The sequence below is a fragment of the Equus caballus genome, chromosome 2 (genome assembly GCF_041296265.1).
Source record: "Equus caballus isolate H_3958 breed thoroughbred chromosome 2, TB-T2T, whole genome shotgun sequence".
NCBI classification, from domain to species: Eukaryota; Metazoa; Chordata; class Mammalia; order Perissodactyla; family Equidae; genus Equus; species Equus caballus.
In genome coordinates, this window is record NC_091685.1 from 66,362,003 (window position 1) to 66,389,274 (window position 27,272).

Genomic DNA, 27,272 nt, shown 5'->3' on the forward strand with positions numbered 1-27,272 from the left:
AGGAACTCCATACTGTTTTTCATAATGGCTGTACCAATTTACATTCACACAAAGAGTGCTCAAGTGTTCCTTTTTCTCCGTATCCTCACCAACGTTTGCTATCTCTTGTTTCTTTTGTAATAGCCATCCCAACAGGTGTGAAGTAATATCACCTTGGGTTTTGATTTGCATTTCCCTGATGATTAGCGATGTTGAGGACCTTTTTGTCTACGTGTTGGCCGGTTGTATGTCTTCTTTGGAAAATTATATATTCAGGTCCTTTGCCCATTTTTAGTTAGTTTGTTATCTTGCTATTGAGTTGTATGAGTTCCTTACATAATTTGAATATTAATTTCTTAAAAGATATATGACTTGCCAACATTTTCTACCATTCTGTAGGTTGCCATTTCATTTTGCTGATAGTTCCCTTTGCTGTGCAGAAGCTCTTTAGTGTGATGTAGTCTGACTTATTTATTTTTGCTTTTGTTACCTGTGCTTTCCGTGTTATATCCACAAATCATTGCCAAGATCAATGCCAGGGAGCTTTTTCCCCATGTTTTCTCCTAAGAGTTTTATTCTTTCAAGTCTGACATTTAAATCTTTAATGCATTTTGAGTTAATTATTAATTGTAAGATAAAGGTCTAATTTCATTCCTTTGCATGTGGATATCCAGTTTTCCCAACATCATTTATTAAATAGACTGTAGTTTTCCCATTGTGTGTTTTTGGTATCCTTGTCAAATATTAGTTGACTATATGTGTGTGGGCTTAACTCTGGGCTCTTTATTCTGTTTCATTGTATGGGCCTGTTTTTATGCCAGTTCCATATTGTTTTGATTACTATAGCTTTATAATATTGTTTGAAGTTAGGAGTGTGATGCCACCATTTTTGTTCTTTGTCAAGATTGCTGTGGCTATTCACAGTCTTTTATGATTTTATAGGAGATTTAGGATTGGTTTTTCTATTTCTGTGAAAAATGTAATTGGAATTTTATTAGGGATTGCATTGAGTCTGTAGATTGCTTTGGATAGTACGGACCTTTTAACAATACTAATACTTCCAATACAAAAGCACAGAATTTCTATTTTTATCTTCATTAAATTTTCATCAAAGTTTTAGAATTTTCAGTGTAAATATCTTTTACTTCCTGTTTAAGTGTATTCCTAAGTATTTCATTCTTTTCATGCTATTGTAAATGGGATTTTCTTAATTTCTTTTTCAGATAGATTGTTGTTAGTATTTTGAAAAGCAGCTGATTTTAGTATGTTGATTTTGAATCCTACAACTTTATTAAATTCATTTATTAGTTCCATTAGTTTTTTGGTGGAGTCTTCAGTGTTTTCTATACATAAGCTAGTGTCATCTGCAAACAAGAAAAATTTTATGTCTATTTTCTGATTTGGATGACTCTTATTCCCTTTTCTTGTGTAACTGCTATGGCTCTGACGTCCAGTACTATGTTGAATAGAAGTGGTGAGAACGGGCAACTTTCCATCCCCCAATCTTAGAAGAAAAGCTCTTTGGCACTGGCCATGCTGTTAGATGTAGGCTTGTCTTATATGGCCTCTCTTACATTGAGGAACATTCCTTCTATATCTAATTTGTTATGAGTTTTTATCATGAAAGGATGCTTAATTTTTCAAAAGCTTTTTCTCTGCCTTTTGGAATGATCATATGATTTTTATCCTTCATTCTGTTAATGTGGTATATCACAGTTATAGATTTGTATATGTTCAACATCATTGCATCATACGGGTGAATTCCACTTGATTATGATATATTATCATTTTGATATGCTCTTGAAGTCAGTTTGCTAATATTTTGTTGAGGATTTTTGCATTTTTTTCATAAGGGATATTGGCCTGTAATTTTATTTTCTTGTTGTTGTAGTCTCCAATGTTGTTGGAACTTTGATAGGGATTGCATTGAATCTATAGATTACTTTAGGAAGTATAGACACTTTAACTGTGTTAAATCTTCCAATCCAAGAGCACAGAATATCATTTCATTTCTTTGTCTTCTTCATTTTCTTTCAATGCTGTTTTATAATTTTCAGTGTACAGATCTTTCACGTCTTTGGTTAAGTTTATTCCTAGGTATTTTATTCTTTTTGTTGCAACTGTAAATGGAATTGTAGTCTTAATTTCTCTTTCTGCTACTTCGTTGTTAGTTTATAGAAACACAACTGATTCTTGTATGTTGATTTTGTATCCTGCAACTTGACCGCATTCATTTATTATTTCTAAAAGTTTTTTGTGGATTCTTTAGGGGTTTCTACATATAAACTCATGTCATCTGCAAAGAGTGACAGGATCGTTTCTTCTTTTCCAGTTTGGATCTCTTTTGTTTCCTTTTCTTGCCTGGCTTCTCTGGCTAGGACTTCCAATACTATGCCAAAAAAGAGTGGCGAAAGTGAGCATCCTTGTCTGGTTCCTGTTCTTAGAGGAGTAGCTTTCAGTTTTTCTCCATTGAGAATGAGATTAGCTGTGGGTTTGTCATATACGGCCTTTATTATGTTGAGATATTTTCCTTCTATACCCATTTTATTTAGAGTTTTTATCATAAATGGATGCTGTATCTTGTCAAATGCTTTCTCTGCATCTATTGAGATGATCACGTGATTTTTATTCTCCATTTTGTTAATGTGGTGTATCACGTTAATTGATTTGCAGATGTTGAACAACCCTGCATCCCTGGAATAAAATCCATTTGATCATGATGTATGATCTTTTTACTGTATTGTCGGATTTGATTTGCTAGTATTTTGTTGAGGATTTTTACATCAATCTTTATCAGTGATATTGACCTGTAGTTTTATTTTTTTGTGTTGTCCTTGTCTGTCTGGTTTTGGTATCAGCATAATTCTGGCTTTGTAGAATGAGTTAGGAAGCCTCCCCTCCTCTTCAATATTTTGGAAGAGTTTGAGAAGGATAGGCATTAAGTCTTCTTTGAATGTTTGGTAGAATTCTCCAGGGAAGCCATCTGGCCCTGGATTTTTATTTTTTGGGAGGTTTTTGATTGCTGTTTTGATCTTCTTACTGATGATTGTTCTATTCAAATCCTCTACTTCTTCTTGATCCAGTTTTGGAAGGTTATATGATTCTAAGAATTTATCCATTTCTTCTAGATTATCCAATTGGTTGGCGTATAGCTTTTCATAATATTCCCTTATAATCTTTTGTATTTCTGAGTCTGTTGTAATTTCTCCTCTTTCGTTTCTGATTTTATTTATTTGAGTCTTCTCTTTTTTTTTCTACATGAGTCTAGCTGAAGATCTGTCAATTTTGTTTAGCTTTTCAGAGAACCAGCTATTGGTTTCATTAATTTTTTCTATTTTTTTTTTAGTCTTTGTTTCATTTATTTCTGCTTTGATTTTTATTATTTCCTTCCTCCTGCTGATTTGGGGCTTTGTTTGTTCTTCTTTTCCCAGGTCCTTTAGGTGCAGTGTCACATTGTTTATTTGGGATTTTTCTTGTTTGTTGAGGTAGGCCTGAATTGCTATAAACTTTCATCTTAGAACCGCCTTTGCTGTATCCCATAGATTTTGGCACATGTGGTATTTTCATTTTCATTTGCCTCCAGGTATTTTTTGATTTCTCCTTTGATTTCCTCATTGATCCAGTCATTTTCAGTAGCATTTTGTTTAATCTCCACAGTTTTGTGGCTTTTCTTATCTTGTTCCTCTAGTTGATTTCTAGTTTCATAACTTTGTGGTCAGAAAAGATGCTTGGTATTATTTCGATCTTCTTAAATTTATTGAGGCTTGTTTTGTGATCTAATACATGATCAATATTGGAGAATGTTCCATGTACGTTTGAAAAGAATGTGTACTCTGTGATTTTTGGATGTAATGTTCTATATACATATCTACTAAGTTCATCTGGTCTAATGTGTTGTTTAAGGCCAATGTTTCCTTATTAATCTTCTGTTGTGATGATCTACCCATTGGTGTAAATGGACTGTTAAAGTTCCTACTATTATTGTGTTACTATTTCTCCTTTTATGTCTGTTAATAATTGCTCTATATATTTAGGTTCTCCTATGTTTGGTGCATAGATATTTACAAATGTTATGTCCTCTTGTTGGATTGTTCTCTTTATCACTATGTAGTGCCCTTCTTTGTCTTTTGTTACAGTTTTTGTTTTAAAGTCTATTGTGTCTGATATAGATATTGCTACTCTAGCTTTCTTTTCTTAGCCATTTGCATGGAGTATCTTTTTCCATCCTTTCACTTTCAGTTTGTTTCTTTAGGTCTGAAGTGTGTCTCTTGTCTGCAGCATATATGTGGGCCTTGTTTTTTTTTATACAGTTGGCCACCCTATACCTTTTGATTAGAGCATTTAGTCCATTGAAATTTAAAGTAGCTATTGATAAAAATGTATTTATTGTCATTCTGTTACTTTTTTTCTGGGTGTTTTAGTAGTTCTTCTCTGTTCCTTTCTTCTCCTGCTCTCTTCCCTTGTCGTTTGAAGTCTTTCTTCAGTGATATGTTTGATTTCTTTCCTCTTACTTATTTTATACTTATTATAGATTTCTGGTTTGTGATTACCATGAGGTTCCTGTATAATATTCTATATATATAGCAATCTAAGTTGAGTTGATAGTCTCTTTAGCTTGACTTATTTCTAAAAGCTTTACTTTTTACTCCCCTCCTCCTACATTTTATGTTTTGGAAATAATATCTAATCTCTTGTTTTGTCTGTGTCTATCCATTACCCTCTTGTCATTGAAGTAGGTAATTTTAGCACTTTTGTCTTTTGACCTTCACATTGTCTTCATACGTCTGCACAGGTCTGCTTCATAGACCTGCTACCTTTGCTGTATTTTTGCCTTTACCAGTGATTTTATTGTCTGGTTTTAAATTTTTTAAATAATTTTCTTATCCCTATTTGTGGTCTTGTTTTTCCCACTTAAATCAGTCCCTTCAGAATTTCTTGTAGAACTTGTTTCTTGGTGATAAACCCCTATTTTTTTGCTTGCCTGGGAATTTCTTTTTCTCTCCTTCCATTCTGAATGATAATGTTGCTGGATAGAGTATTCTTGGCTGCAAGCTTTTCCTTTCAACACTTTAAATAAGTCATGTCACTCTCTTCTAGCCTAGAGAATTTCAGCTGAGACGTTTGCTGATAGCCTTATGGGCTCTCCTTTGTATGTCATTTGTTGTCTTTCTCTTGTGGCTTTTAGGATTCTCTCTTTATCTTTAATTTTGGACATTTTAACTATAATGTGTTTTGGTGTGGATCTGTTGATGTTCATCTTGTTTGGTAATATTTTTGCTTCCTATACTTGAATATCTGTTTTATTCCTTATGTTAGGAAAGTTTCCAGCTCTTATGTCTTCAAGTAGATTCTCTGCCCCTTTGTCTTTCTCTTCTCCTTCTGAGACACCTATTATATGAATGTTACTGCCCTTGATGTTGTCCCAGTTGTTCATTAGACTGTTCTCCTTCTGTCTAATTGTTTTTTCTATTGTCTGTTCAGTTTGGGTGATTTCCTCTAGTCTTTCTTCCAGTTCACTGACCTGTTCTTCTGTATTGTCTACTCTGCTATTGAGTCCCTCTAGTGAATTTTTCATTTCTAGTATTGTATTCATTTTGGATTGGTTCTTTTTTATATTTTCCAATTCTCTGTTGACATTCTCACTGTGTTCATCTAGTCTTCTCCCAATATCATTGAGCATCTTTATGAGATTTTGTTTGAACTCTTTATCAGGGAAATTGTGTATTCCTGTTTCATTTAGTTCTTTTTCTTGGATTTTGTCCTCTTCCCTTGTTTAGAATGTATTCCTCTGCCTCCTTATTGTACCTCTTTCTCTGTGCTTGTATCTATGTATTAGGTGACTGAGCTGTCTCCTGAGCTTGGAGAAGTGGCATTATGTAAGAGATGCCTTTTGAGGCTTAGCAGTGTGCTTCCCTGTTGTCATGAGTCCAAATGATCTAGGAGTGACCACTGTTTGGGCTACTTGTGTCCTGCTGTGGCAGGGTTGCTCTTACTGCAGGTACCCAGGGAGTCTAGTCTTTTCCTCCCTGTCTGGCTGTTTGTAGATTGGGTTTGGGGAGCCCCAGTACCATTGGCTGCAAGGTCTAGTAGCACACTCCTGTTGCAGTTTTCCTGTTTTGAGTATGTACTCTTAGCTGGTTGCTAGGCTCAGGGGCTTACAGTTGCTGTAGGCCTCAGGCCTGCAAGGCTATTGTCAGCTATCTTAGGATTGCAGCTGAGTGGGGCTGGCTCTAGGCACAGGAGCACCCTATTTTTTTAGGCTTTGGAAGGTGGAGTCAATTCTCTTTGAGATTGATTGTGAAGCACAGGTCTTCTGTCACTGATAAGCCCCAGCCCCACAGGTCCACACATGCCATCAACAAAACCCTGATCCATGCACACTTCCTGACCCCCTGGAGCATACCCAGTCACCCAATTGCAGAGGCCCCCACCTCTCCACCAACACCCCTCACAGTTCACCTTGTCCTCACACAGGCTCTGGCACACAGAGGTGGACACACTCACTTGCCTATAGAAGATCAAAGCACCCAGTCTATGCAGGCTGAAAAGTAGCCTGAGAGTTTGTTGTTGGGGGTAGCTGGTCCCTAGGGTGGGCTTCCTGCCCTGGCTAAACTGGATTAAATCTGCACTCTAGTGTGTGTGGCAGATCTCCAGGGCTATCAGGTTAGGGGAAGAACTTCAATCACAACTGCCAAGGTCTGTGTCAGCACACCTGTACTAGGTCACAACCATGGCCGCCACCAACATCTCGGTCTCTGGAGATGTCTCACATCTCATCAAGATGCACCCAGAGCCTACCAGGTGAGTCTCTTTTCACCAAAGGACTATGCAGCTGTCTTTTTGGTGATTTTAGGTTGCTCTCTGAGATGGGCGAATTTGCACATGGGCTCTTTAAGAGCAAGGTTTTTTTGACTTTCTTCTGGGGGTATTCCTCATTGCAGTTAATAGCCAGTGAAGCCAGATAGTAGGACATTCATCTCAGTTGTGCTGAGTCTGAAGGATGCTGACAGAGCTTCCTCTGCTAAGGTCCCCACTTCTCCAGGGAGGGCTGCGTACCTTAGGGTGGCTCCTGCCTGGCCAGCTGTGAAGGTCTGTGGCTGGCAAAGATGGACTTTTTCTCTCCAGAAGGAATTTCTGCCTTTTCCACCTCAGTCAGGACTGTCCCTTGTTGTAGGTTTCTTTTTTTTTATATCCAGTTTTCAGTTTTCTCTCCAGGGAAGTTTTTCCAAGAATAGTTGTAACCTGGTTGTGTTTGTGGGAGGAGGTGATTTCAGAGTCTGACTATACCAGCATCTTGACGAGATCTCTAGATGAATAATTTTAAATGGCATAGATGTGCCAATCATTGTCTGATTACATGTAGTTTCTCGAACTTCTTTCCATTACAAACAACATTATAATAAACTTTCTCTCACATATTATTTTAGTGTAGTGTGTTTTTATTCACATGAGATAGATTCTCAAGTGGAATTCCTCTACAATAGGACATGTATATTTTAGATTTTATTAGTCATGATTAGATTATTTCTAAGGAGATTTTAGCAATTTATAGTCTCACTAATGAGGTTTGAGAATACCTATTTCTCCATAGATCCTCCTGCACTAGATAGTATCCTTTAATAAAATTACTGCCAAATTAAGAATTAAAAAAAGATGTCTGTGAGAGAATTGTTATTTCTATGATTGCTTAGTGAGATTATAGATATTTTTTGTAATGTTTATTGGCTGTTTTTCTTTTATTGCTGAATTGTTTCTTCATATGCTTTACCCATTTTCCTACTGGAATGCCTTTCTAGTCTTATTTTGTTTTGTGACTTTTGCCATGTAGAGTTTTAATGTAGTCATGTCTGTCGGCAATGTCCTTTAAGACTTCTAGGTTTTCTTTCTAATATAAAATGTCTCACTTCAATCTGAAATCTAAATTATATAATATTCTTCTTTACTTCTAGTATTTGTCTACTTCTATTTTTAAATTTTATTTTATGAAATTTTTAAAATATATAGAAAAGTAAAAAAGTTAGGAAGTTGCTTATTTTTTATTAAAGAAACAAGTCATTACACATATAGCTAAAGCTTCACTTTTTCATGCTTTTTTCTTCCTACCTTCTTTGAAAATTACCATCATCCTGAAGTTCATATGAAGATAGAAAACTCTAAAAAAACAGAAACTTCAAGCCAGTCTATGGTCTCTGCATCAGTACTGGAGAGTGCCTAGAATTTATTCTACTTCTTCTTCTTCCTCATTTCAGGACAGTATTCTGTTAATAGCACCTTTTGTAATTTATCTTACATCTGTTCCTTTTTTTGTATTTTCTCTGCCAGTATCTTATGGGACAAATAGATCTAAGATATCCTATATTGCATCTGGGATAGGATAATATTTTCATTTTATTAATTCATTTTTACTGTGAATTATTACATATAGAAAAGTGTATAAAATCTAAGTATGTAAATAAACAAATTATCGAAAAGTAAACACACATGGAAACGCCAGTTAGGTCAGGACATAGAGAATCGCCAGAACCTCAGAAGCCTTTCTCACAGCCTTCCTCTCCCAATCATAACCCCTCATTTTCCCTTTTCCCCAGGTAAGCAGTTCTATGAAAATTGTTTCCTTGCTTCTCTTTATACTTTTCTATGCATTCTGAAAGTGTAGTTTAGTTCTATTTGTTTTTGAAATTTGTATAAATGGAATCATGAAGTATGTTTAATTTGTATATTCCTAACATTTCTTTTTTAAAGATTCATTCATGTTGCTAAAATGTAGTGTGGTGCTATCTATTCCTCTATTGATGAGAACTTAGGTTATTTCCAGTTTGGGGCTATTATGAAAAATTCTGCCATGAAAATTTTTGTATATGCTTCCAGCTGAACATAAGCACACACTTACATAGGTCCCACACCTAGTAGTGGAAGTGCTAGGTCATAAGGTATATGCACATATTAAACTGTTCTAGATAATGCCAAAATTTTTGCCAGAGTAATTGTACCAATTTAACCCTCCTATCATCAGAATATGCAAGTTTCTCTTGTTTTATACCCTTTCAAATACTTGATATTATAAGAGGTTTTAATTTTAGCCTGTCTGATAAGTGTATAGAGATTTTAATTTTCATTTCCCTAATTACACAAATGATATTGAATACCTTTATTTACATTTATTGATGATTTGGTTATCTTCTTTTATAAAGTACCTATTTACTCCTTTTGCTAAAATTTTGTGTTGGGTTATCTTTTATAGATTATATATATTTGCATAAACACATAATTATACGTGCATATTCTTGATACAAGTGCTTTGTTAGTAGAATGTGTACTTTTATCAATGAAATTTCTTACTGTTAATGTAAAGTTTATCATTCTTTTTTCTTTTTGGTTAGTGTTCTTGTGTCTTATCTGAAAACCTATAAATTTGCTCATATTTACTTTTTATTATTTCACATTTCTTATTTAATCCTATAACTCATATGTAATTGATTTTTGTGGAAATGATTATATTTTTCTCTGTTTCATTAGGTTTGGTTTCTGTAGATATATCTTTTTCTTTTGTTTGGGCATTTCCCTGTTTCTTCATTTTGCTTAACTTTCTGTGTTGATTTCTGCACATTAAATAAAACAACTCCCTCTCCTGGGCTTGACAGACTGACCTTGTGTAGGAGAAGACAACCAGCCTGGCCTGAGATTCTGGGTACCTCTCAAACCTTTGTCCTTGTCCCTACTGCTGTCTGTGTCCTTAGTGGCCCCCAGGAGGTTAGATTAGGATATGCCATGTTCCTTCAGTGCCCCAAAGGAGAGGGAAAATCCCACAGGCTTGTTCTGTCTCTTAAAGGACTACCAATTACCTGCCCTGTCAGAGTCCTGTTACAGGCTAATTGGAAGCACCAAAAATTGGGCAGCAGCTTGGAAGGTTAAGGTGCTATCTATGCAGTCTAGCCCATATCAGGAAGAAAGTGGGAGCTGGGTGTTTTTGCCTACTTGCTCTGTGCTGAGTCATGGGGAATAGCTCTGGGAGTGCTTCTGTGTTCACATAATATCATTTCTTTATTCTCTGTGGTCCTGCGGGACTCATAAATACAGTTCCCAGAGCTAGGTTATTTACGAGCCAATCCCTTGTGTGGCAGCCATAGAACCAGGGGCACTAAATTTGCGAACAATTTCTCTCAGGGAGAAGCTGGAGACTGTTTTATTGCTGGGACAAAACAGGGAGAGAAGGCCCAGGAAGTTTTATACATCCGTTCATGCTCCCAGAACTACTAATTATGTGCCTTGTGAGCTCTCAGATGCAGGCTAATTAGAGGCATGGCGTCGGGTAGCATCTAGGAAATCATGCAAATACCTTCCAGGGAGAAACTGGGAGCCTTGCTTTTTTTGTCTGCTCCCTCTACACTGAGCCCAGTGAGACAGCCATAGGAAGCAAGAGCACTTCCATTTAAAACTACCCCCTTGTTTAATGTGTTCTCGAGGAACTCAAAGGGCTGAGCCCTGTTGGCTCTCAGAGCTAGGTAATTTGAGACCCAGTCCCTCAGGTGGCGGCCATAAGTGTCAAGTGCTAGATGTGTGGATAAGCACTTTCCAGAGAGAAGCCAATACTTTGTTTTAGAGTTGGAGCAAAGCTGGAGGGAGAAGGTGGGGAAGTGCTCACAAGGCCCTGATGTCATGCTCCTGGAGAAACCCAGCCAGCTCCTAGATGCAGGCTTATTAGAAGCCTGACCCTCGGACAGCAGTTGGGAAAGTGTGCAGTTGGACCCCTTCCAGGGAGAAACTGCAAGCCTTGCCTTTTTGCCTGCGCCTTCTGCACTGAACCTGGGGGAGAGCTGTGGGGAGCTCCTGCACTTCTGTTTAAAACTGCCTCTTTGTTTAATATGGTCCTGGAGAACTCTCGACTGTCAAGCCCTTGAAATTTTTGCCTGTGTATTTACAAGTATAATTGCCTGAAATTTCCTTTCTCACATTGTCCTTTAGGTTTTGGTGTCAAATATACTAGACGTAGGAATGAGAAGGCACATCTTCTCTCTTTTCCTTTTCTCTTGGAGGATCGTGTACAATTGGAATTTTTCTTTTTTATATATTTCACTTACCAAGGAGTTAATCTAGGCTTGGAATTTACTCATGGGAATGTTTTTCATTAAAGAATTCAATTTTTTTCTCACTCTTCTGTTTTATTCTTTTTTCAATTATTTTATTGAGATCATATTGGTTTATAACATATAATTTCAGGTGTATATTTTTATATGTCAGTTTCTATATAGACTGCATCTTGCTCACCACCAATAGTCTAATTTTTATCCATCACCATACGTATGTGCCACTTTACCCATTTTACCCACCCTCTCTTCCCCTCTGGTAACCACTAATCTGTTCTCTTTATACATGTGTTTGTTTATCTTCTACATATGAGTGAAATCATATGGTATTGATCTTTCTCTGTCTTGCTTGTTTCACTTAACATAATACCCTCAAGGTCCATCCATGTTGTTGCAATACCTTTTTTTGTCTTTTTTTATAGCTGAGTAGTATTCGATTGTATTTATGGACCACATCTTCTTTATCCAATCCTCAGTTGATGGGCACTTGCGTTGCTTCCACATCTTGGCTATTGTGAATAATGCTGCAATGAACATAGGGGTGCATAAATCTCTTTGAATTGCTGATTTCGTGTTCTTTCAGTAAATTCCTAGTAGTGGGATAGCCAGGTTGTATAGTATTTCTATTTTTATTTTTTTGAGAAATCGCCATACTGTTTTCCATAGTGTCTGCCCCAGTTTGCACTCCCACTAGCAATGTATGAAGGTTTGCTTTTCTCCACATCCACTCCAACATTTGTAATTTTTTGTCTTCTTAATTATAACCATTCTGACAGGTGTAAGGTGACATATCATTGTAGTTTTGATTTACATTTCCCTAATAACTAGTGATCTTAAACATCTTTTCACATTCCTGTTGTCCATCTGTATATCTTCTTTGGAAAAATGTCTGTTCATAACCTCTGCCCATTTTTGGATCCAATCGTTCTTTTTTTGTAATTGAGTTGTATGAGTTCCTTATATATTTTGGAAATTAACCTTTTGTCAGATATATGATTTGCAAATACTTTCTCCCGGTTGGTGTGTTGGCTTTTTGTTTTGTTGATGGTTTCCTTTGCTGTGCAGAAGCTTTTTAGTCTGATGTAGTACCGTGTTTATTTTTTTTCTTTCTCTTGCCTGAGTAGACATAGTATTCAAAAAGATACTGCTAGGTCCAATGTCAAAGAGTGTACTGCTTATATTTTCTTCTAGGAGTTTTATAGTTTCAGGTCTTACATTCAAGTCTTTAATCCATTTTGAGTTAATTTTTGTGTATGGTGTCTACTCTCATTCTTTTGCACATGGCTGTCCAATATTCTTAACACCATTTATTGAAGAGACTTTCCTTTCTCCATTGTATTCTCTTGACTCCTTTGTCAAAGATTAACTGTCCATAGATGAGTGGTTTTATTTCTGGGATTTCAATTCTGTTCCATTGAGCTGTGTTTCTGTTTTTGTGCCAGTACTTGTGTTTTAATTATTGTAGCTTTGTAGTGTGTTTTGAAGTCAGAGATTGTGATGCCTTCAGCTTTGTTCTTTTTTCTCAGGATTGCTTCGGCTATTTAAGGTCTTTTGTTGTTCCATATAAATTTTAGAATTCTTTGTTCTATTTCCATGAGGAATATCATTGGGATTCTGATTGGGATTGCATTGACTCTGTAGATTGCTTTAGGTAATATGGACATTTTAACCATGTTTATTCTTTGAGTCTGTAAGTATGGAATATCTTTCTATCTCTTTAAGTCCTCTTTAAATTTCTTTCAATAATGTCTTATAGTTTTAAGTGTATAGGTCTTTCACCTCCTTGGTTAGATTTATTCCTGGATATTTTATTCTATTTGTTATGATTGTAAGTGGGATTGTGTTCTTGACTTCTCTTTCTGCTAGCTCATTGTTAGTGTATAGAAAAGCAACTGATTTTTGAAAGTTGACTTTGTACCCTACAACTTTGCAGTAGTTGATTATTTCTAATAGTTTTCTGATAGATTCTTTAGGGTTTTCTATATATAGGATCATATCATCCACAAACAATGAGAGTTTCACTTCTTCCTTTTGAATTTGCATCCCTTTTATTTCTTTTCATTACCTAATTGCTCTGGCCAAAACCTCCAGCACTGTGTTAAATAGGAGTGGTGAGAGTGTGCAACCTTGTCTTGTTCCTGTTCTCAGAGGAATAGTTTTAAGTTTTTCACTGTTGAATGTGATGTTGGCTGTGGGTTTGTTGTACAAGGTCTTTATTATGCTGTGGTACTTTCCTTCTTTACCCATTTTATTGAGAGTTTTTATCATAAATGGATGTTGGATCTTATCAAATACTTTCTCTGCATCTATTGAGATGATCATGTAATTTTTATTCCTCATCATCTTAATGTGGTGTATCACATTGATTGATTTGCAGATGTTGAATCATACCTGTATCCATGATATAAATCCCACTTGATTATGGTGTGTGATCCTTTTACTGTATTACTGTATTCAGTTTGCCAATATTTTGTTGAGGATTTTTGCACCTATATTCATCAGCAATATTGGCCTGTAATTTTCCTTCTTTGTGTTGTCCTTGTCTGGTTTTGGTATCAGGGTAATGTTGGCCTCATAGAATGCGTTAGGAAGTATTCCATCTTCTTCATTTTTTTGCAATAGTTTGAGAAGGATAGGTATTTAATCTTCTTTGAATGTTTGGAAGAATTCTCCAGAGAAGCCATCTGGTCCTGGACTTTTGTTTTTTGGGAGGTTTTTGATTACTGTTTCAATCTCTTTACTTGTGATTAGGCTATTCAGATTCTCTATTTCTTCTTGATTCAGTTTTGGGAGGCTGTATGAATCTAAGAATATATCCATTTCTTTTAGGTTATCCAATTTGTAGGCATAAAGTTTTTCAGAGTATTCTTTTATAATCCTTTGTATTTCTGTGGTGTCCATTGTAATTTCTCCTCTTCATTTCTAACTTTATTTATTTGAGCCTTCTCTCTTTTTTCGTAGTGAACGTGGCTCTGGGTTTGTCAATTTTCTTTATCTTCTCCAAGAATCAGCTCTTAGTTTCTTTAATCCTTTCTACGTTTTTTTTAGTCTCTGTTTCATTGATTTTTGCTCTAATTTTTATTATCTCCCTCCTTCTGCTGATTTGAGGCTTTGTTTGTTCTTCTTTTCTAGTTCTGTGAGGCATAGTTTAAGATTATTTATTTGGGATTTTTCTTGTTTGTTGAGGTGGACCTGTAGTGCTATAAATTTCCTTCTTAGAACTGCTTTTGCTGCATCTCAAAAGAGTTAATATGTTATATTTTCATTTTCATTTGTCTCCAGGTGTTTTTTCATTTCTCCTTTTATTCCTTCCGTGATCCAATAGTTGTTCAGTAGCATGTTGTTTAGTCTCCACATATTTGTGGCTTTTACAGCTTTTTTCTTGTAGTTGATTTCTAGTCTCGTGTCATTGTGGTTGGAAAAGGTGCTTAATATGATTTCAATCTTCTTAAATTTTGAGGCTTGCCTTGCTTCCCAACATACGGTCCATCTTTGAGAATGTTCCATGTGCACTTGAGAAGAATGTGCATTCTGCTGTTTTTGATATATATCTATTAAGTCCATCTGGTCTTGTTTCATTTAAGGCCACTGTTTCCTTGTTGACATTCTGTCTGGATGATCTATCTATTGATGTAAGTGGGGTCTTGAGGTCCCTTACTATTATTGCGTTACTGTCAATTTCTCCCTTTAGGTGTGTTAGCAGTTGCTTTATATACTTTGGTGCTCCTGTGTTAGGTGCATATATATTCATAAATGTCATTTCCTTTTGGAAGAATGTCCCTTTTATCATTATATACTGCCTCTCTTTGTCTCTCATTGTCATTTTTATCTTGAAGTCTGCTTTGTCTGATATAAGTAGGGCAACACCTGCTTTCTTTTGCTTGTCATTAGCTCAGAGTATAATCTTCCATCCCTTTACCCTGAACCTATGTTTGTCTTTAGAGTTGAGATGTGTTTCCTGGAAGGAGCATATTGTTGGTTCTTGTTTTTTAATCCATCCAGCCACTCTGTGTCTTTTGATTGGAGAATTCAATCCATTTACAGTTAGAGTGACTATTGATATATGAGGAATTAATACCTGCCATTTTATTTCTTGTTTTCCAGTTGTTCTATATTTCCATTCTTCCTCTTCCCTTGTATTTCTGACCACCTTTTCAGTTTGGTGGTTTTCTGTGATCACTTTCTCATTTTTCACTTTATTTATGATTTGTGGCTCTATTCTCATTCTATGTTTAGTAGTTACCATAAAGTTTGTATAAAAGATCTCATAGATGAGATAGCCCATTTTCTGATAGCCTCTTATCTCCATTAGCCTAAGCAGGTTCCACCTCTCTCCTCTTCCTCCTCCGTTATTGTTGTCACAAATTGTTCCATTTTAAATTAATAGCCAAGTTTGTAGTATATTGATGACAATGCCACTGGTGTTTTTTGTGTGTGCATGAGAAAGATTGGCCCTGAGCTAACATCTGTTGCCAATCTTCCCCTTTTTTGCTTGAGGAAGATTGTCACTGAGATGACATCTGTGCCAATCCTCCTCTAACTTTTCTATGTTGAACACCACCACAGCATGGCTTGATGAGTGGTGTGTAGGTCCAATCCTGGCATACGAACCCGTGAACCCTGTGTCACCAAAGCAGAGCAGGTGAACTTAACCACTATGCCACTGGGCTGGCATGCAAATTATTCGTTTTTGTATTGTGAGTTTGTGACTAAGTTGAAGTGTTTATAGCTTTTTCTTTGAGGAAGATTAGCCCTGAGCTAACATCTACTGCCAATCCTCTTCTTTTTTGCTGAAGAAAGTTGGCCCTGAGCTAACATCCATGGCCATCTTCCTCTATTTTATATGTAGGATGCCTGTCACAGAATAGCTTGATAAGCAGTGCATAGGTACACTGTTGGGATCTGAACCAGTGAACCTTGGGCCACCAATGTGGAGCATACAAACTTAACTGCTATGCCACCAGGCCAGCCCCTATTTATAGTTATTTTTGATACTTTCCTTCCTTTTATCTTTTATGTTATAATTGTTTGCTAACCTGTTCTTATAGAGAGCTGCAATTTTCTGATTTTGTCTATTTATTTCCCTACTCAAAGCTTTGTAAACTTTGCCTTTTTGTTTCAGGTGGGAGGGCTTCCTTCATCATTTCTTGTAAGGGAAGTCTAGTGGGAATGAACTCCCTCAGCTTTTGTTTATCTGGAAAGATTTTATTTCTCCATGATATCTGAAGGATAGTTTTGCCAGATAGAGTATTCTTGCCTGAAAGTTTTTGTCTTTCAGTATTCTGAATATATCATTCTATTCTCTCCTAGCCTATAGAGTTTATTCTGAAAAATCCACTGAAAGCCTGATAGGGGTTTCTTTGCAGGTTATTTTCTTCTGCCTTTCTGCCCTTTACATTTTTTCTTTGTCATTGACTTTTGAGAGTTTTAGTATTATACACCTTGGAGAAGGTCTTTTTGCCTTAATATAATTAGTAGTTCTATTGACTTCATGTACTTGTAAGTCCAGTTTCTTCTACATGTTTTGGGAATTTCTCAGTTATTATTTCTTTGAACAAGCTCTCTGCTGCTTTCTCCCTCACTTCTCCCTCTGGAATACCTGTAAGCCTTATATTGCATTTCCTCATTTTAAAAAAAATCTTAGTTCTCTCTCCTCTACCTGTAGCATTTCTATTTTTCTGTCTTCTAATTCACTAACCCTCTCCTCTATAACATCAGCTCTATTTTTTATGGTTTCTAGATTATTTTTTATCTCATTAATTGTGTTCTTCATATTCAGAATTTCTCTTTGTGTCTTTTAGAGTTTCAATCTGTTTTGTGAAGTATTCCTTCTGCTCATTCATTTTATTCCTGAGCTCATCAAATTGTCTTTCTGAGTTTTCTTGTAACTCATTGAGTTTCTTTATGACAGCTATTTTGAATTCTCTGTCATTTAGATTGTAAATTTCTGTGACTTCAGGATTGGTTTCTGGAGACTTGTCATTTTCCTTCTTCTCTGAAGTGTTACTGTAGTTTTTCATGGTGTTTGATGAATTGACCCTTGACTGGTGCATTTGTGGTAGTGTCAGGACACAGATTCCACCTGCCACTGCTGGGGGTGTGGAGCAGGAGCTGTGTTTTCTGATCCTGCTACATCTCCTGGGTGTTGCACAGGTACAGCTACTCTGTGCTTTCCCAGGCTGGCACCAGTCACTCTGCAGGTTGTGCTCACTTGGGCAGGGGCTTTGTGCGGGGTAGGTGGGTCATGCTCCATAAGCAAGGCCTCTGTGCTGCACAAGGGGACTGACTGAGCTGCTGCATGCTATGCAGGACAGCACCTATGCAGAATCTGAGCTGCCACTCTGTGGGTCCCATGGGCTGCTGTGATCCATGGGCAGGGCACCTTCTTGCAGGTGGGGCACCTTCTCTCTTCCACTGTGCTAGGAGAAAGAGGTGCCCACACTTGGACTGAGCTACCACTCAATGGATCTGGCAGACTGCTGTACTCTGTGGGTAGCAGCACCTTCTGAGTGGATGGGCACCTTCACAGGGTCTGAGCTGTGCCACTTAATGTAGATTGTTCCCACCAGTAGAGCTGCTATGGCACCATGGGTGCTCCCACAGGCTGGGCTGCAACTCTGAAAGTGTTCGAGTAGCCCAGGCCGTCCTTTTCTTACAGTCACACCAGCCACTGTGTGAGGATCTGTGACCTGGTTCACTGGTGCTGGTGAGGGGGAGAGGTGTGCTCACCCAGTTCCACTGCCTCCTGGGGATCCAGTCCACTTACCTTCAGATGTATAGCTTCATGGATTTCTCAGAAGTCCTGTTGTGCTGTGCAGGGAATCCTCTGGTGCTTAGTGAATCTCCATTTAGTTGTAACTTAAAGAGGAGAGACTAAGAGAATAACTTATTCCACCATAATGCTGACGTCACACTCCTAAAGGATTCAATTTTTGAAAGAGTTTTAGACTATTTAGGTTTTCTCTTTCTTCTTGTGCCAGTTTGAGTCAGTTTTATTTTCTACAGATCTGTCAATTTATCTAAAATTTTAAAATTTCTGCTTAATTAATATATGTTTTCTTTCCTTCACATTCTATTTATTTGATAGATAAAGGGAACAAATCTATTTTCTGATTTCAGTCTTCTAATTTAAGGCTGTAATTGTTATCTGAATAGTATTTTAGCTGTATCTCACAGTTTTTGAAATATAGTATTTGTGTTTTTATTCACTGCAAAATATTTCTAATTTTCAAGTATTTTTTCTTTGACTCAAGAATTATTTAGGTCCATTTTTCTTAATTTCAAAAAGCATAGTGTATTGGTTCTGTAAGACTGCTATAAGAAAGTACCACAAACTGAATGGCTTAAACAACAGAGATGTATTGTCTCAGCATTTGGAGGCTAGAAGTCAAAGATCAATGTTTTGGCAGGGTTGTTTTCTTCTGAAAGATGTAAATGAGAACCTCTTCCATGCTTTTCTCCTAGCTTTTGGTTGTTTGCGGCAATCTTTTGGCATTACTCAGCTTGTAGATGCATCACCCAACCTCTGCCTTCCTCTTAACATGGCATTCTTCCTGTGCACATATGTCTGTGTTCAAACTTCCATTTTTTATGAGGACACCAGTCATATTGGGTTAGGGTTCACCCTAATGACCTCGTTTTAACTTGATCATCTGAAAAGCCTCAATTTCCAAAGAAGATCACATTCATAATTATTGAGGGTAAGGACTTTGCTATAGACTGAATATTTGTGTCCCTCTAAAATTGACATTTTGAAACTTAATCCCCAGTGTGATGGTATGTAGAGATGTGGTCTTTGAGAGTGGTTAGGCATGAAGGTAGAGCCCTCATGAATGGTGTTAGTGTTCTTATAAAGAGACCTCAGAGAGCTCCCTTGCAACTTCCCACAATGAGAGGAGACAGAAAGAAGATGGCTATCTATGAATGAGGAAGTGGGCCTTCACCAAACACTGAATTTGCTAAGCCCTTGATCTTGGACTCTCCAGCCTATAGAACTGTGAGAAATAAATCTCTATTGTTTATAAGCCACACTGTTCATGGTATTTTTGTTATGGCAGCCTCAATGGACTAAGACAGAATTCAACATCTTTTTTTGGGGAGACACAATTCAACCTATATGAGGAATTTATTTTTCACATTATCTTTCTGTTATTGATTTCCAGCATAATTTCATCTGAGACTAAAATCAAGGTGATGTTTATTCTTTGACACACGAGACTTGCCTTTTTGCTAGTTTGGAGTAATTTTTGGTAAGCATTCCATAGCTTCTTGAAAAGCATATATATTTTACACTTCTTGGATGCAGTGTTCTACAGATATCAATTAGGTTGAGGTTGCTAACCATGTTGTTAAAAATTTCTATATTCTGCCATACTTATTTTTCTGCCTTTTCTCTCCATTACTGAGTGAAGTGTGGTAAAATCTTCTACTGTGATTGGAGATTTATTTATCCTTGATTTACTTAGTTATAAACATGTTATTAGATGCACATTTAGTTTATAAATTGTTGATATTTGAATATTTTATCACTAAAAAATGACTTTCTTTATGTTTAGTAAAGCTTAATGTCTTAGTATCTACTTTGCTGTAAATATAGCTATACCAGATTTCTTTTGATGAGTAATTGTTCTGATTATACTTTTCCGTTCTTTTATTTTTAATATTTGTGTATTCTTATTTTTATATGTCTTTTGTAATGTGCATGTATATAGTTTGAATTTTTACTGAGCATCCTTTTCTTTCAATTTCACCAGTTAATTTATATTTAGTGTAATTATTGACATGATCAATTTAAAAGCTATCAAATTATTTTGTTCTTTCTATTTGTTTCACCCATTTTATTTATTTATTTTTTTAGTCCTATTACATCTTACCTACCTATGTTTACATCGGTTATGTTCTTTTATCATTAAATTTTCTACTTCTACTATTTTGGAAGTTATCTGCTCTTTTTCTACTTTTGTAAATAGTTCCCATAAAAATTGCAACACACATCATTGTCATATCTAATTTAATGTTAACTGATGCCTTTGTTCTATTTTTGGAATACAAGGATCTTAGAAGACTTGAAATCCCTTAAGCTCCTTCCTGAAATATATGTAGAATTTTAAATCTATTTTATAACTTCTATGAGATGTTGTTTTATATAGTACGCTTTTATTCAGATCTAGTTGCATATTTACTACTTCCTACATCTTTATCCTTTCATATGGGGATGATTTTCTGTTCCAGGAGCATATTCTAAAATGTTTTGTAGTGTATGTCTTTAAGGGCTAATTATTTCAGTTTTGCTTAGTTAAAAATGTCTTTATTTTACTCATTATTTATTATGGTTAATTTTGTGTGCCCACTTGACTGGGCCATAGGGTGCCTAGATATTTGGTCAACATCATTCTGGGTGTGTCTGTGAGGGTGCTTCTGGATGAGATTAATATTTCAATCAGGAGACTGAGTAAAGTGGATTGCCTTCCCTAATGTGGGTGGGCCTCATCTAATCAATTGAAAGCCTGAATGGAAAACAAGGACTGACCCTCCTGGGAGTAAATGAGAACTCCTCCTAACTCCCTGCCTTGAGCTAGGATATCAGTCTCTTCCAGCCTTTGGAGGGAAATTGAAACACCACTCTTCTTGGGTCTCCAGTCTGCTGGCTTTCAGACTGGAACTTACACCATTGGCTTTTCTGGTTTTCAGGCCTTTGGACTCAGACTGTAACTACCTGTTGGCTCTCCTGAGTCTCCAGTTTGCCAACTGCAGATCTTGGAGCTTCTCAGCTGCCATAATCTTGTGAGTCAATTCCTCATAATAAATCTCTTTATATATGTAAAATATGTAAATCAAGTTGCATTTTGTGTAAGAAGTGGTTACTCTTCTTTTGCCTCTGCTCCTACAATATGTTCCTTCAGGAGTTAAAGCATGAATGACTTTTATTGGAGGCTCACCAAGAACTCTGATTTTTTCACTCTAAAAGTACAGTTTAGCCTCTCAGTTGACTCTTTTTTATTAATCAGCATATGCTTTTATGTAAAATCACCTTTATGTCAAAGTTTAATTCTATGAGTTCTTATCTCCTTATCATATGTTATGTATTGCTGTGTAACAAATTACCCCCAAAGTTGGCAGCTTAAAAGGGCAAACATTTATTATCTCATAGTTTCTGTGGGTCAGGAATTTGGGCATGGCATAAATAGGCACCTCAGCATCAAGGCCTCTCACAGGCTGCAATCAAGGTGTAGATCGGGGCTTCAATTTCATCTGTGGGCTTGACTGGGGGCAGAATTGCTTCTAACTTCACACGGTTGTTGGCAGGATTCAGCTCCTTGTGACAGAGATGTTGGACTGGGGACTTCTGTTTCTCACTGGCTGTTGGCTTGAGCCCTCCTTCACTTTTTTACTATGTTGGCCTTTCCATAGGGCAGAAAACAACATGGCAGCTGGCTTCTATCAGTGATATCACAAGAGAGAGTGAGCAGGAAAGGGTGAGAAAGATGGAAGCTTGAGTCCTTTTGTAATCTAACCTTGCAAGTGACATTCCATCACTTTTGCTATATACTATACATTAGAAATGAGGGACTAAATAGGAAAGGATTACATAAAAGCATGAATACCAGGAGGCAAGGATCATTGGGAGCCATCTTAAAAGTTGCCTACCCTACCCTTGGACTTTTTGGGCTAAGTTCCCTACTAATTTGTTAGATTTTCATTAGTTATAAGAATATTTAAAAAATATTTCATCTGCCTTTTTTTCCTGCTTTCAAAAGTCCAGAACACTTAGTTCCTGTTACCATATTCTAAACAATGTGTACCTTTTTCCCTCAGAAAGAGAAAAACAAAGAGCAGGCTTCCGCATTTCAAACGATTATGTTCTCTTGGTCACTGGAAGAAACTGTTGGATTGAGATTTTATGATAGATTTTGGAGAATGCAGATGAATTAAGAGCATGATTCCTTCCCTAAACCAAGTCTTGAATAAAGTAGAGGCAGAGGGAGAGTACAGAGTGAAGGAAGAAGGACAGCTTAGATAGTGGTGGGTCACTGTTTCTATCTCCAATCCTGGGATTCATATAATGGGAGGGGAGGGAAATGGAATCAAGCAATGGAGGACAGAAACTGGGCAGAGTCTGAGAGTACAGTACACTAGTGTTTCCTTGTGTGAGCAGAGCTCAAAGAGGTGGTGAGACCACAGCATAGCATCAATTGCATAGTTTTCTTTAGTCGATAAGTCTGAGATAGTCTCACAGCACTGATTCCCTTTCCCTCACACAGGTGCTCCAGCACAAGAGGGGAGCAGTAGTAGAGTCCCTTTATGGCTGAGATCAGCATGGAAGTGGTGAAACCAGAGATGTTCCCACCTGAATTTCTGCTAACCTAGAGTGATGCCTGAGTAGCAGAATTATTCCATGAACTGAAGCATGAGCCTCATGCAAAGAGTTTTAAGAATTTTGTTAAGACTAAGAGGCAACTCAGCTGTGGTACATTGACTAGTGACTGAAGACCAAGTAGGAATGAAGATATCTTAGTAATGTTAACATAATCAATGCTTTCCCAGATGCCTCACCACTGCTTAACTCCTCTGGGACTTGTAAGTAACTTGAAGAAAAGAGGAACAGCTCTGAATTGACTAAGTTTAAGTTTCTGTGATGAGATGGAATGAGGTTCATAATAGGAATTAAGTTCATTTATAAAAAAATAAAGTTAAACTTGTGCAAATATGCCAGTGGACTGATATTCATACCCTCTACTTCAATTGAACTTCATTATGCCAAAACATCTCTTCATTCTCTCTCCTCCCCCTCCCAACCTACTTTCTCTTCTGGCCTCTTTAGTTTAGTGAGCTATATCACTAACTATCTCTTTGTCAATTTTGAAATCTCAGTATCATCTCTCATATCTTCTTATTAAATCATATGGCCACTACATTCTGTCAAACCTACTTCTGAAATTCATCCTGAATCTCTTCTTTCTTCTTAGTCTTCACTACCAGTGTTCCAGTCCTACATTACTGAAATATAATCATGTTGCCTAGTGGGATCATATGGAATTTCTGTTTTTTGAAGGGAAGGGGCAGAAGGAAGGTGAAAAGGGTAAAGGGGAACAGGTGAACAGTGGTGGATGGCAACTAGACTTTTGGTGGTGAACACTTCCCCATCTAATTAACCTCAATCTAATTGATATCTGTATTAGATGCAGTCTATATAGAAGTTGAAATATAATAATGAAATTTATATAATGTTATAAACCAATGTGACCTCCATAAAAACAATCTTGCATAAATATATTGTGTTTATATAAGATTGTATATCTCATAAATAGCAAATATACCTTATTTTCAAAACCACACGAAATTTTAAAAAACACCAATTTTATCTGAGACTAAAAAGAATGATTCGATAAATTCCAAAAAGCTATGGGACAGATCACATTCTCTGGCCTGATGAAATTACAGTTAACATGTACGGAGCTTACATTGAGGTCAGGAGCATTTCAGAAATGTACATATATTATCTCATATAATCCTTATAATTCCGTGATGTAGGTGCTATTGTTATCTTGTTTATAGATAAGGAAACTGAGGCAGAGAGAGACTAAAGACCTTACCCAAGGTCAAACTGTTAGTAAGTGGTGGGGCTGGGATATAGTGCTATAGACGAAACAACAATGTGGTGGCTATAAATTGGGGAAATTAAAATAAAAGTGCACACAGGAAAACAGAGTGTAAGCCTTTATAAAATTTATATTTACTTTAACCTGACCATCTAAACATATAATTATCATGAATTTCCATTATCCATCATATTAATTATTCTTATATAGACAAGGGAGTTTTAAACATTTTTAATTTCTTTTCCTGGAGTCTGCAGAAGATGGAGCTAGACTTTTCACCACATCTTTTTTTTCTTCAATTCAGTCTTCTTCAGTCTGCAGCAGATGCTCCAATCAGCACAGTATCTAATTGCGAATTCATCAGCATTGCACTTCATTCTGCAATTATAGTATCCTGAACGACATACCTCCTTAAAAAATAAGCTTCTGGCTTTGAAAAGAGAAAACATTATATTACATTACTTACTGGTATATTTTAATGTCTGAAGTGTTTCATAATAAATTAAAACAGAAAAAAAAATCCAGGAGAGAAAATTAGAGATATTGAATAAAGGTAAACCAGAATTTCTTCTGTAAGGAGAGTAGATAAATGAGGCAGTAGCTGGAAAAGGGCAGAGTTTTTGATGAGAACTATTACGGGATATGTCTGTCTAAAATGAATGCTCCATTTGGGGCTGAGGAGCCATGAGGCAAGAAAGAATGTTTAATTTCAGAAATGAAGTCCTTAAGAATTGAGTGGGGATAAAATCAAGTGTACAAGTGAAAGGGTTAACCTTAAATCAGAGAATGAAGAGAAGGTAGAGTAAGGTGAAATTAGGTGAAGATATTTGGTGGTGGGAAGATGGGGAAGTTATTTCTTGTTGCTTTTACCTTCTTGGCGAAATAAAAAAAAAGGCACCAATTGAGAGTGAGAAGGGGACAGGGGGATTTGGGTCTTGGTTCCAACTTTTCAGTGTATTTAGGCTCAAAACTTCATTTTACTGGGGAAGTTTCAGAGATCTGCACAAGATTCCACAAGGCGTAATCTCTCACTTTGGTTTCCAGTTTTCTCTCTTTCTTTCACACACATACACACCTACACACACACACACACAAACACACACACACAGAGGCATTTCCTTCTATCCTTTGCCCCCCAAAAAACCTATCTTAAGTTTTATAGTAATCATTTCCTTATTTGTTAAAAATAGGGGGTTTTTTTTTGAGGAAGATTAGCCCTGAGCTAACATCCACGGCCAAGCCTCCTCTTTTTCCTGAGGAAGATTGGCCCTGGGCTAACATCCGTGCCTGTCTTCCTCTATTTTATTTGGGAGATGCCTGCCACAGTATGACTTGATAAGTGGTGCATAACTCCGAGCCTGGGATCCTAACTGACAAATCCTGGCTGGTGAAGAGGAGAGTGCAAACTTAACTGCTATGCCACCTGGCTGGCGCCTAAAAATAGTTTTATATTATCTGAGTTTTCGCCCTTAGACAGTATAGTTTTTTTCTCGTTATAATTTTTATATTCCCTTTAAGTCTACAGGTCCTTCCCAAATCCTTTCCTTACAATATTTATACTGAGAAAGTTGAAATGAAAAACCTGTAGCATTTTCCACAGTTTATATTTTTCTGATTGCATACTCTTGGAGAATTCAGCATGTTCCTGTGTCCTCTGTATTTTCAGCAAATTGGCAGCTAGCTTCAGAGTCTTGATCGGACTCATTTTTGATTCCTTTAGCTAGCTGTACTGTAGTTGGTGTTGTGTGTGTGTGTGTGTATGTGAGGCCCATAATGTCTGGTTATCTCTCTTTTGGAGATAATAGCAGCCATTGATTCTCAATGGCTAGATTCATTAATGCAATGGGGCTTGTACATGGGGATACTGTAATTATATAATGTCTTTTTCCTTGTTTAGTTGTAATATTTTAGTAAGGTGATGTTTTCTTTAATCTATTTTGTTTTTTAAGCCACTTTATTATGATATGACTGATGTGCAAAAAGCTGTGTATGTTTAATGTATACCACTCAATAAGTTTGGGGACAAGTATGCAACTGTCAAATCATCACCACCATCAAGGCCACAGACATATTTATCACCTACCAAAGTTTCCTTCCACCTCCATTATTAATATCATGATTATTATTATTAGTAGTAAGAATACTTAGCATAAGATCTATCCTCTTAGCAAAGTTTTAGTATACAATACAGTATTGTTAGTTATAGGTACTATGTGTATAGCAGAACTTCAGAACTTATTTATCTTGTGTACTGAAGCTTGTACCCTTTGACCAACAACCTCCCATTTCCTTCATCCCTCAGCTCTAGGTAACCACTACTCTACTCTCTATCACTATGAGCTTGATTTTTTTAGATTTCACATACGAATGAGATCATGCAGTGTTTCTCTTTCTGTGTCTGGCTTATTTCACTTAGCATATGTCTCTCAGGTCCATCTAAGTTGTCACAAATGACAGGATTTCCTATCTTTTTAAGGGTGAATAATGACCCATTTTTTCTATATACCACATTTTCTTCTTGTGTGTGTGTGTTTTTCACTTTTATTGAGGAATGATTGACTAATAAAAATTGTATATATTTAAGGTGTACAATGTGGTGTTTTGATATAATATACATTGTGAATTGATTAGTATCACAAGATAATTAACATATCTACCATCTCAGATAGTTTAGTTATCTTCTTTTTTGTGTGGTAAGATCCCTCCAGATCTACTTTCTGAGCAAAATTCATGTATCTAATACATTATTATTAACTATAGTCACTGTGCTGTACATGAAGTCTCTAGAACTTGTTCATTTTATAACTGAAAGTTTGTACCCTTTGAGCAATATCTCTCTATTCTCCCACACCTACTCCCTGGGAACCACCATTATGTTGTCTACTTCTTTAAGTTGAACTTTTTTTACATTCCACATATAAATGAGATCATACAGTATTGGTCTTTCTGTGTCTGACTTATTTGACTTAGCATAAATCCTTCAGGTTTGTCCATGTTGTAAATGGTATAATTTATTTTTTTTTCATGCTGAATAACATTCTTTTGTATGCATATACCAAAATTTCTTTACTCATTCATCCATCGACAGACTTTTAGGTTGTTTCCATATCTTGGCTAGTGTGAACAAAGCTGCAATGAACACGGGAGTACAGCTCTCTCTTCAATAGCCTGATTTTGTTTCCTTTGGATATATACTCAGAAGTGGGATTGCTGGATCATAAGGTAGTTCTAATTTTAATTTTTTGAGAAACTTTCATACTGTTTTCCATAATGGCTGTACCAATTTACATTCCTCCCCAAAGTGGACAAGGGTTCCCTTTACTCCACTTGTTATCTTTTTGTTTCACAATAGCTATTGTAATAGATGTGAGGTGATATCTCATTGTGGTTTTAATTTGCATTTCCCTGATTAATGATGTTGAACACCTTTTTGTATTCCTGTTGGATATTCGTATATCTTATTTGGAAAAATATTCAAGTCTTTTGCTCATTTTTAAATTTGTTTATTATTAGTTTTGTCTATTGAGTTGTGTGAGTTTCTTGTATATTTTAAATATGAACCCGTTATTGGGTATATGGTTTCCAAATATTTTCTCCTTTTCACACTGTT

General features: G+C 36.4%; 2 protein-coding genes across 17 annotated transcripts in view; one reads left to right on the forward strand and one right to left on the reverse strand.

The window, feature by feature from the left end:
• Positions 1-27,272, forward strand: part of DEFB135 (defensin beta 135) — a 317,402-nt gene that overhangs the window by 19,376 nt on the left and 270,754 nt on the right. For all 16 annotated transcript variants that reach the window (XM_070261332.1, XM_070261335.1, XM_070261334.1 and 13 more), the window contains exon 2: positions 20,754-20,846. The gene's annotated coding sequence lies outside the window, so the exon portion shown is untranslated. The remainder of the gene's footprint in view (positions 1-20,753; positions 20,847-27,272) is intronic.
• Positions 23,766-27,272, reverse strand: part of LOC106782837 (beta-defensin 43-like) — a 33,875-nt gene continuing 30,368 nt past the window's right edge. The window contains exon 2 of the mRNA XM_070256888.1: positions 23,766-24,092. Coding sequence (XP_070112989.1) covers positions 23,938-24,092 — 155 coding nt within the window. The 3' untranslated portion in view covers positions 23,766-23,937. The remainder of the gene's footprint in view (positions 24,093-27,272) is intronic.